Here is a 10,317-nt window from a genome sequence, read left to right on the forward strand (position 1 = left end):
AGAGAGAAGGCAGACATCTCTACGGCCGATATCTCCAACACACAGCAACTCACACTAAAACAGTCTAGACTGATAAACAGCACTACAGGTAAGAGGGAAAATGTGTATTTTTGATTTTGGGGTGAACTGTCCCTTTAAGTGAAGGATCTGAATATGTCTTTCACTACTGAGAATATCTAATACTGAATTATAATATTTAATAAGATATAATATTCCATTTGACATCATTGTGCGGTCAGAAGGAAAGACATTTTAAGATGTTGTTTCCTAGAATCACTTGCAAAAGGAAAAATTGAGAAACATTAAGAGTATTAACATTTAGAGGATAAGTTGAAGTTTGTATTTTTTTTTTTTTTAAAAAAGAGCTAAAGTAAAATAAATGATGACTCCATGTTGTACCTCCCGAAACAATAGTAATTACTTTTGTTTTAATAATGATGACTGAGCCCTACTGTGTTAAGTCAGTCTGAATAAGAGCATCTGACAAACTGTCATAAAGGCGTCTGTAATAATTGTTTGCTGCGGTGTCCCGACACAAGTTAACAAAGTGTTGTGAAAGAGCTCGTTCATTTGTCCAGAAACACACAAACCACAAAATCATGTTTTTATGGTGTTATTGTTTCTTTATAAAGACGCTAACAGAGTGGAAACCACCAGTCTTTATGACACTACTTAAACATGGTGCTCTCCGCCTGGTAAACAGCTATTATCTCCACAATACTAAATGACAGCCACATCGGCAACCATCATCAGGGCCTCCTATAGAGTCCTCCTAAACCCTGTTCATCCTGCGGCTGACCAGCCTGTTAGTCACCTCCTAAAAATGGCGCAGCAAAACACCTGTGACAATACACCCGAGACGACCAGAGGTGTTGTAAAAGTCGACTGATTCAGCAGTTTACAAATAATTCAAGTGTGGGATTTAAATCTGTGCTTCTGGTGGAGTCGGTTGCTTTTTGGTTTTGCTAAATCAACTCTCCTGGAGTAAAGATGATTTTACAAAACAGAATTCAGTGTGACATGAGCTTTGTTGTCGGAGGAAAAGTGACATGATGTTTCCAGCCTCCAAATGCTCATTATGGTCTTTGTAATGTGGCAATTACCGTGTTTGTGATCCCTCCTGTTGACACATCAATGGTGCTCAACATGTTAAATCATTGTGAATGAAACTAGTTTGGTGTCTGCGTTTGTACAAGATACAACATGCTGGAAAATCATACCTCATATCCATATTTACCTCTCCAAATAATCCCTATTTCACCTTGGAGAATTCTGCCAACTAATAGAACAGCTAGAAATATGCAACTAGGACACTTGTGCCTTGATATCAGGTTTAAATCTCAGAAATACAAGCTTGCAATTTCCAAACAGGTTTCCTTCAACGGTTCACTAGAAACAATGACTGCAATGTGTTGACTGTCATGATGCTGCAGAATTTTCATAGTGGCCGTGCAGGTTTTGGTGGTAGTTGGTGGAATGCAGACAGGCCTGGTAGTAGATATACTGGGATTATGGACTGGGCCATTGTCACTTCACTTTTAAGGTGACAGAATACAGCCAATACTTTCAGATCAGCATGATAAAGGAGCTCCCGGCCAAACGGTGAGTTGAGCCTTAAAGCCCAACTTTCCCTGTGGGACTTGTGACCTGCGGTGAAAGTGTACCTGCTCATTACCACCTCACTCTCTCTGCACTGCTCACTCATCCTCCCTCTCCACCCATTCATTCTCAAACCCTTCCACATGTCTCCTCCCTCGTGGCTGGGGTCATATATAATGGTGATGGCGCAGGGATTTCACTTCTCCTCAGGGACATTTCACAGGTGTTGTCTGCAACTGTGACAGAGTGTTATGACTGAGGATCTCAAGAAGTTGGGGAGCGGCACTCTTATTGTTTAAGGGTGAGGTTGAGACACTTTTTTCTGCTTTGTTCATTTGTATTTCATTTTAAAAACAGTAAAACTAAATGAGATTGATACCAAAATAATCCAAAGGCCTAAATGATGCCTGTCTGATTTGTGTCTGTTCTTTAACTCACTGTTTCTCTCTGTGTGTCCTCACCTCATCTTTCATTTGTCTCTTCAGTTGGACATCAGGTGTCAATGTCTCCGTCTTTGGCCAGATCTGCTCCGAGCGAGCTCAACCATTGGTGGAGCCAGCTGAGGTTTCGCCTTCAAAACAAGAAAGGATGGAACGAGATGTTGGATGAGACGTTTCTGCTCCACACCAAATAGTAAGCTTCTCACACAGATACTGTCTCAATTAACCATACGCAGATATAAAGCTCTACCTGTTCAAGTGAATCTTTGTCTTTCTCCTCTTAGCATAAATGACATCCCTCTCTTCTACGCGGCCAAAAAGAACAGTGTCGGCTGCATCAAGAAACTGCTGAGTTGTGCGTCCACTAATATCTTTGAGAGAGGTAAGGCTCCCTTTGTTGTGAACTGTAAACTTTGTAGTTTCAGGGCGGTGCAGTGATAGTCGTAATGTGTGAAACTGTGATCCTCTCACTCAGGAGCTCTTGGTGAGACGGCGCTTCATGTCGCTGTCATGGCTGACAACCTGGACGCTGCTGTGGCTCTGATGGACGGGGCTCCTGAACTCATCAACGAGCCCATGACCTCTGAGCTCTTCCAAGGTGCACACACACACACACACACAAACACTCACAGAAACAAGCACAATCACACACCGCAGATGAAGTTATCAGTGTCATGGTCAGCAACTAAGAGAATTAGTTAGAACTAAACAGACAGTACGAGATTTAAGGGTTGAAGAGAAAGAAGAAGACTGAGGGAAGTTTAACCCATTCAGTTCCTTGTGTTCAAATATACACACATTGCTCATTGTCTTTTCACACAATAGCAAGAGCCATTTCAAAATGAAGAAACATTTGATGTGAATAGTTGCATTCAAGATTCATGATGGACTATGTAAAGTTTAAGCCAGGCTTTATAAAAATGCATTTATTACAATTCTAAAGGTGTCAGATATGACAATTTATGGCAGGACACTGCAAATATGTGCCTTTAACGGCATCATAAGCAACAAATTACCTTGTAAAAATTTCAACAACAAACCTTCACACAAAGTGGCTATTACTCAACTTTTACCCAGTGGACACATGCACACTACTCTCCCTACTCTGTCCCAGGTGTTACTCCTCTCCACATTGCTGTAGTGAATCAAAACATCAATCTGGTTCATCATCTGATCAGTCGTGGGGGCGACGTGGCTACACCTCGAGTGACCGGCCTGTACTTTAGGAAGAGGATAGGAGGACTCATATACTATGGTAAGTCAGCAAGCTTACAGTGACATATATAAGCCACCACTGTATCCTTTATGTGGGCTGGATGTGGCTCTGGAGGTAATGCAGGTTGTCTACTAATCGAAAGATATGTGGCTCGATCCCCAGCTCCTCTGGTCTGCATGTCACAAAGTACCCTTGGGCAAGATACTTAAACCTCAAACTGCATGTGTGGGAGTGTGACTGGTGCCTTGTATAGTAGCCTCATCCACCAGTATATAAATGTGTGTGTGAGCGGGTGTATGTGACATGTACACTATACAACTGCAAGTCCATCTATGTACGTTACTCTATAATAAAGAGACATCTTTATGTCTTTAAAGGTCCAGTTTGTAAAATTTAGGGGGATTTAGTGGCATCTAGTGGTGAGGATTGGACACTGCAACCAGCTGAAACTTTTCCTGGTTAGAATAAATTCAGTGTTCATTATTTAGGGAGGTTTTTACCGAGAGCCGAATTATCCGCAGAGGTCTCTTCCTCTCCAAGACAAAAACACCAGGTGATTAAAACCAGTAAAAACACTGAAAAAAGCAGTTTAATGTTACAAATCTATGTTTCTCCTATGCTGTTTGGCACGTTGCAGACACATGCTCACCTTTTTTATCTGATAACTTAAGATCCAGACGTCCAGGAGATTTTTACCAGGAGCTGAATTATCTGCAGAGGTTTCTTCCTCTCCTAAACAAATGGGCCCAGTGAATAGCCCTATCTGGAGCCAGTGTTTGATTCCTCCATTCTGGGCTACCATAGAAACACGGCAGCGCAACATGGCGATCTCCGTAGTCGAAGGCTCGTTCCCTATGTAGATATAAACGGTTCATTCTACGATAACGAAAACATGATTCCTGTTTTCAGGTGATTATACACTACAGAAATTAAACTCAGGACATGATATTCCATTTTTGCCAATATATTCCCCTAAATCCTAAACATAAAACAGATGGTGTTTTTCAACACTTACATTTGGTCAACAGGTGAGCACATCTTGTCTTTTGCTGCGTGCACTGGGAATGAGGACATTATCTCCATGGTTATCGACGCTGGGGCAAGCACCAGGGTCCAGGATTACCGTGGTATGAAACACATCCTCCTGTAGGAGAGTTAAAGAAGAGTGTGGCATTATTTAACATCTGTGTGATATTTTAATTATTAACAGCCTTCTGTTGTCTCTTGTTGTGTTGTCTGCACTGTCTTTGTGTATGTCCTTGTTTTCTGTCTAGGTAACACAGTGCTTCACATTTTGGTTCTGCAGCCCAACAAGACGATTGCGTGCCAGGCCATTGACCTGATTATGGCACGCGATGCAGAGCTGGACCAGTCAGTGTCACTCGACATGGTGCCCAACTACCGAGGCCTTACACCTTTTAAACTGGCTGCCAAAGAGGGAAACATTGTGGTGAGTAAAGCCTTGAGGGGGTTGGAGTGCTTAAAGGGTGAAACACCAACATGAAAGGTGGAGCAGATTATTTCACTAATCCCATCCTCACTGCAGTGCTCCTCTCTCTCTCTCTCTCTCTGTTTCTCTCAGGCATTTCAGCACCTGGTTAATAAAAGGCGTGTAGTCCAGTGGAGCCTGGGGCCTCTGACTTCTAACCTGTACGACCTGACAGAGATCGATTCATGGGCCGACGACATGTCGGTGCTGGAGCTCATCGTGGGCAGTCACCAGAGAGAGGTACAATATAAGATACACAGGGTCTGGGTCAGAGATAGGGAAGCTGTTGTTAGAAAGAAATCAAAATGCACGATTTGATGTTTTGTCTCCAGGCAAGAAGAATACTGGAGGTGACTCCTGTGAGGCAGCTGGTCAGTCTTAAGTGGAACCTGTATGGAAAACATTACTTCAGGTAAAATTTAATATCTAAAATCAAATATCTGAAGTATATTCACGTCCAGTTTTGTGCAAAAGTGTTTCCTTGTGTCTTCTTTCCTTGTGTCAGGCTGCTGCTGCTGCTGTATCTCCTGTACATTGGGACCTTCACACTGTGTTGTGCATATCGCCCCCTAAAGGACGCTCCGGAGAACTACACAGAGTCAGACATGGACAAAACCATCCGGGTCCAGAAAACACTCCAAGTGTGTTTGAGTTACAAATACATACATATGATACTTGAGTGTGACCACATCAAACCAAAATATGTTATAATACTGTTGGAAAATAACTATGTACATTTACTTGGGTACTTTACTTGAGTACTTCCGTTTTATGCTATTTTGTATTCTTTACTCCATCGCATTTATTTCACCTCTCAATTTACTTTACAAATTCAGATTTAAAATGTGTATATATATCTATAATATATAATTTTCTACATATACAGTTACAATATACGACACTATACAATATAATATTCATATAGTTTGTAGAATATATATTAAAAAACATATAAATATATTTTACTCCCTTTGTGAAGCACTTTGTAACATGGATTTTAAAAATGCCCTATAAATTAAACATATTATTATATAATTATAGTAACTATACAGTTACAATATGGATGTGTGTCATATATGATCAGTAAAAGAAATATATTTTACATTTAGTACATATTTATTTTCATACATTTTAATTATAATAGGACCTGCTTTTAAACTCTTAATTAAGTAGACAATTTTCATTCATATTTTAATAGTGTGGTATTTTTATTTAAGGAAAATATCTCAATATATAAGGCATTTTACCCAAAAGTATTTTGGTAACAGGGAACGTCTATATATGCAGGGTACCACACAGAATAAATAAGCAGTCCTAATGTTAAAGATGATGTACAACTGTTCACCTGCATGAGATACACAGTCTAATAATAATGTGCTTTGAATATTAACATGTCTATATTCCCTCTCTCAGGAGAGTTATGTGACACATGAGGACAACCTACGGCTGGCAGGCGAGATCATCAGCATCCTGGGAGCTTTAGTCATCTTGTTGCTGGAGGTGAGTTTATGAAATATGCATCATCTTCTTACAGACTGTATATATGTATATTGCACTGCCACATCCTCCTGTGTTCTCCTCCCCAACAGATCCCTGACATACTGAGAGTGGGAGCAAAGCGCTATTTTGGCCAGACAGCACTGGGAGGCCCCTTTCATGTTATTCTGTGAGTATAAAAAACACTTCTGCAGTATAATAAAGCACGCTGTTCACGCACTATTTCACTATTTGAAACCTTTAACGTGAATATTGTCACATTATGTATATGACATAAAATAAGGGAAAGCCTAACAGGTCCACTTTAACCTCTGTGTTGTTGTTTTGACCAGTATTAGCTACGCGTGCCTGGTGGTGCTGCTGTGTGTGTTCAGAGCCTGCGAGGTGCAGGGAGAGGCTGTGGTGATGGCGGTGTGTTTAGTTCTCGGCTGGTGCAACGTCATGTTCTTCGCCCGAGGTTTTGAAATGCTTGGCCCTTATGTCATCATGATACAGAAGGTAGGACCGCTATAGGAGCTCATGAGTCAGTAGTTTGCTCGACACACACACACACAAACACCTGCGCCGAAATGTTTTTGAAGCAGATGTATTCAGTTGTTGTTTTGGTTTTTGAGGTTCACCTATTTGTGTTTGCAGACTGACCGACCATGTGTCTCATTTCCCCCTAGATTATATTTGGAGACCTGACAAAGTTTATGTGGCTGAGTTTCATTGTGCTCATTGGTTTTTCCACCTGTGAGTATATTCTGGGCGACATTTGGAAACAAGTATTTAACCCTCACAAAGCTTGTAAGATAAGAGTGTGTTTAAAATAACATGACTGTGATTTTTCCACTCCCTCACATTCTTTTTAAATTCTTCCTCTCAGCCCTGTGGATGGTGTACATGACCCAGGATCCTGAGTCCATCCCTGCGTATCGCTCCTTCCCCATCACCCTCTTCTCCCAGTTTGAGCTCAGCGTGGGCCTCATAGATCTGCCTGTGGATCACACCTTCTACACCCCACCGATCGTCCACGTGCTGCACTGCACCTTCTCTGTCGTCTCGTACATCCTTCTGCTAAATCTACTGATAGCCATGATGAGTGACACACACTGGAGGGTGGCCCAGGAGAGAGACGAGCTCTGGAGAACTCAGGTAACACACATGCACATATGGACTCAGAAAGGACGCATCTAAAGACACAATCATGATGTATTACTGTGTCATGATAACAAGCTGTAATGATGTTGTACAGGTGGTAGCCACAACTTTGATGCTGGAGAGGAGGCTGCCCCGCTGCCTGTGGCCTCGGCTCGGTGTGTGTGGGCTCAACTATGGTCTGAGGGAGCGCTGGTATCTCAGGTAAGACTGTACTGCAATACCAGAGGCAGAAACTGAAGTTTTAAGGGCATTTCAGTTTTTACTAAATGTGCAATAATCAAATTTAAAGGTCCAGTGTGTAGGATTTAGGTGAATATATTGGCAGAAATGTAATATAATATAATAAGTATGTTTTCTTCAGTGTATAATCACCTGAACGTTTCGATCTTAAGATATCCAAGAGAAAAGATAAGCACAGGTACTAAGCTAGCAGCCCCTCCATGACGAGCTGTACAGCATCGGAAAAACACTGATTTGTAACATGAAACTGCTTTAATTAGTGTTTTTACTGGTTTAAATCACCTGCTCCGTTTGTTTTGGAGAGGAGGAGACCTCTGCAGATAATTCTGGACAATGAACACTGAGGAAATCCTAACCAGAAGTTCAGGCTTGGCACATGGGAGAAGTTACAGCTGGTTGTAATCTGTAATCCTCACTGCTAGTTGCCACAAAATCCTACACACTGCTCCTTTTAAGTCTGGGGTTAAAAAACATATTTAGATATTGTTTATTAAAGGAATACTTCACTGGTTTTGAACCATGTCTGTGTCACCAACATAGCGGGCTGTGTGTGCAGATGAACAGTGTTAAGGCGCCCTCTGTGCCAGCAGCACCAGGAGCTCTCCTGTGCCAAAAATCCGCCAGATGACACAAAAATGACTGGCGGATGACTGGAGGACACAACATACACCTTGGTGACACAGATCTGGTTGAAAATTAGCAAAGTGTTTCTTTTTTGAGTGCGTAACACTCAAAAAAATCAGCTACTGTGGATATAGTGCCATCAGATTTGACAGTGATCTGATGAAGGCATAGAAATACATGACCTGATCTTTTTCTAATATGAGTCACGCCTAATTTGAAACCATCAAAAAGAGTGTGGTGAAAAACACTGTACAGAAACTGTTTTTCTTTTGTTTCTATCTTTGATAGAAAGTAGTCTGACCATGTGAGACGCCATCAGTCGTCATAAGAGATGAAAAAAATTAAGAAATAAAAGTTTTCGGGGCCTTTAAAGCACCCCTTAATAGCAAAACTGTAAATAGCTGAGTGATGGTATCTGGATATTTTATGTGCAGTGACATCAACAGTAAAGACTTTTTTTTAGACGTACTATTTTTGCTCAGAATAATCATGCAGAGAGAAGTTTATCTGCTGACCACAACCTAAGCGCAGTAGTCTAGTATGCAGCCACAAGTCATGTTGTGCTGTGAGTAAGAAGCACAACTCTCACTCTCTCACATCTATTATTATCACACCTGCTCCACCTACATACAGACTACAACAGCTTTAGACATGCTTTAACATGTCGGCTATCAAAAGGCAGATTAATAAGGCACTTCACCAGTTTTGATTTATTTACTTCTCATGGGAAGTAATACTCAGCCTGAGAAAACAGTTGTGCAATGTCTTCTGTGGCTCTGGAGGAGTCTGAGAAATACCTGATAATGTCATCAGAGGTTATCTCAGCTGTCTGATGTCATTAAAGCATTAAAATGTAAGGCTTACATTACAACTCAAGGTTTGGATGTGTGTATTTTTGGGGCAGGATATGTCAAACCAAAGACGCCATTAAGCTGCATTATGGGAAATGTGGGTGTCTTATGAGTTTGATCCATATGAGGGACCTAAAGTCAGGATATCCTCCAACTTAAGGAAAGTTCAAATTACTGGAGCGCCCCTTTAAACATCATGATGAAAGTTAAGTGTGACTGCTTTTTCACTCTCTCTCATGGCAGGGTTGAAGACAGAAACGACCCAATGTTGCAAAAGATGCGGCGTTACGTCAAGGCGTTCTCCAAAGACGAGGAAAAAGAGGGACTAGAGAAAACTGATACAATGAAGGGGTCTATGTCAGGCACCCCCAAGCTCAGACCTAAAAACAGAGGAGGCTTTAACAACAGGAAGTCTCTGACAGGCTGGCAGATGATTCGCCACAGCGCTTTGGGTTTGGAGATGGAGCAGGACGAGTTTGAGGATGACCAGGACATTAAATATGTTTAGGAAGAGACTCTGCCTGAGCCTGAAGTGCATTCTCCTTCCCCTGGACATATGAAGTGAGGTGTTGATGAACAGACTTGCAAGACGAGGACTCAGCTGACTCAGTCTGCCTTTATATTCAACGGTGCAATTGTTCCTGCAGTATTATGCTATAGAAAAGAGTGTGTTATTTTTATAACAATATACAACATATGTAGCAGTAATATATGCGAAGCTAAGATATAGAGAAACATAGACATCAGCTTATAATATAGTTGCATGAATGTTTTTATATGAGAATAAAACTTTGTTGAAACAAACTTACTGGCTCTCATTTGTGGAAAAAGTCGGACAGCAGTACATTGAATCATACAGTATATTTGAGTGACATACTCTTGATGGTGTTTGACTATTGCACTGTAATCACAGGATGTCGGTGACGTTTCCTCATACAACTGTTCATATGATATCTTATGAATTAGCACCCCACGAATAACATTACATACTTGTAATATGTTATGTAGGTTAGGTTTAGGAAAAAACAGATAGTGATGATGTACCTTAAAATAACTCATACTTGGGGTAAAGTCCTGTGTTTGTTTGACCAACCCACCACCCCAGTCTGCCTCCCTTTTGGAAACTTTCCAGGCCCCCAGGAACACTTTGCCTTGCTTCCAATTTTTCCCTGTGGCCAAATGCGGTATTACAGAAAATAAAAAATCTCCTGTGTCCCA

The 10,317-nt window shown here is 41.2% G+C and overlaps 1 protein-coding gene across 1 annotated transcript; it reads left to right on the plus strand.

Annotated features, from left to right (window-relative positions):
- Nucleotides 1–1,809: 1,809 nt before the first annotated feature.
- On the plus strand, nt 1,810–9,903 carry trpv6 (transient receptor potential cation channel, subfamily V, member 6). The gene is made up of 17 exons (XM_033641367.2): nt 1,810–1,900; nt 2,085–2,232; nt 2,324–2,421; nt 2,515–2,637; nt 3,154–3,294; nt 4,284–4,382; nt 4,530–4,705; nt 4,838–4,984; nt 5,077–5,156; nt 5,250–5,385; nt 6,158–6,244; nt 6,334–6,410; nt 6,574–6,739; nt 6,910–6,976; nt 7,110–7,378; nt 7,479–7,585; nt 9,343–9,903. The coding sequence occupies exons 2-17, from the start codon at nt 2,102–2,104 to the stop codon at nt 9,605–9,607; spliced, it is 2,169 nt and encodes a 722-aa protein (XP_033497258.1). The 5' UTR covers nt 1,810–1,900; nt 2,085–2,101; the 3' UTR covers nt 9,608–9,903.
- Nucleotides 9,904–10,317: the final 414 nt, after the last annotated feature.

The sequence above is a fragment of the Epinephelus lanceolatus genome, chromosome 10 (genome assembly GCF_041903045.1).
Source record: "Epinephelus lanceolatus isolate andai-2023 chromosome 10, ASM4190304v1, whole genome shotgun sequence".
Taxonomy (NCBI): domain Eukaryota; kingdom Metazoa; phylum Chordata; class Actinopteri; order Perciformes; family Serranidae; genus Epinephelus; species Epinephelus lanceolatus.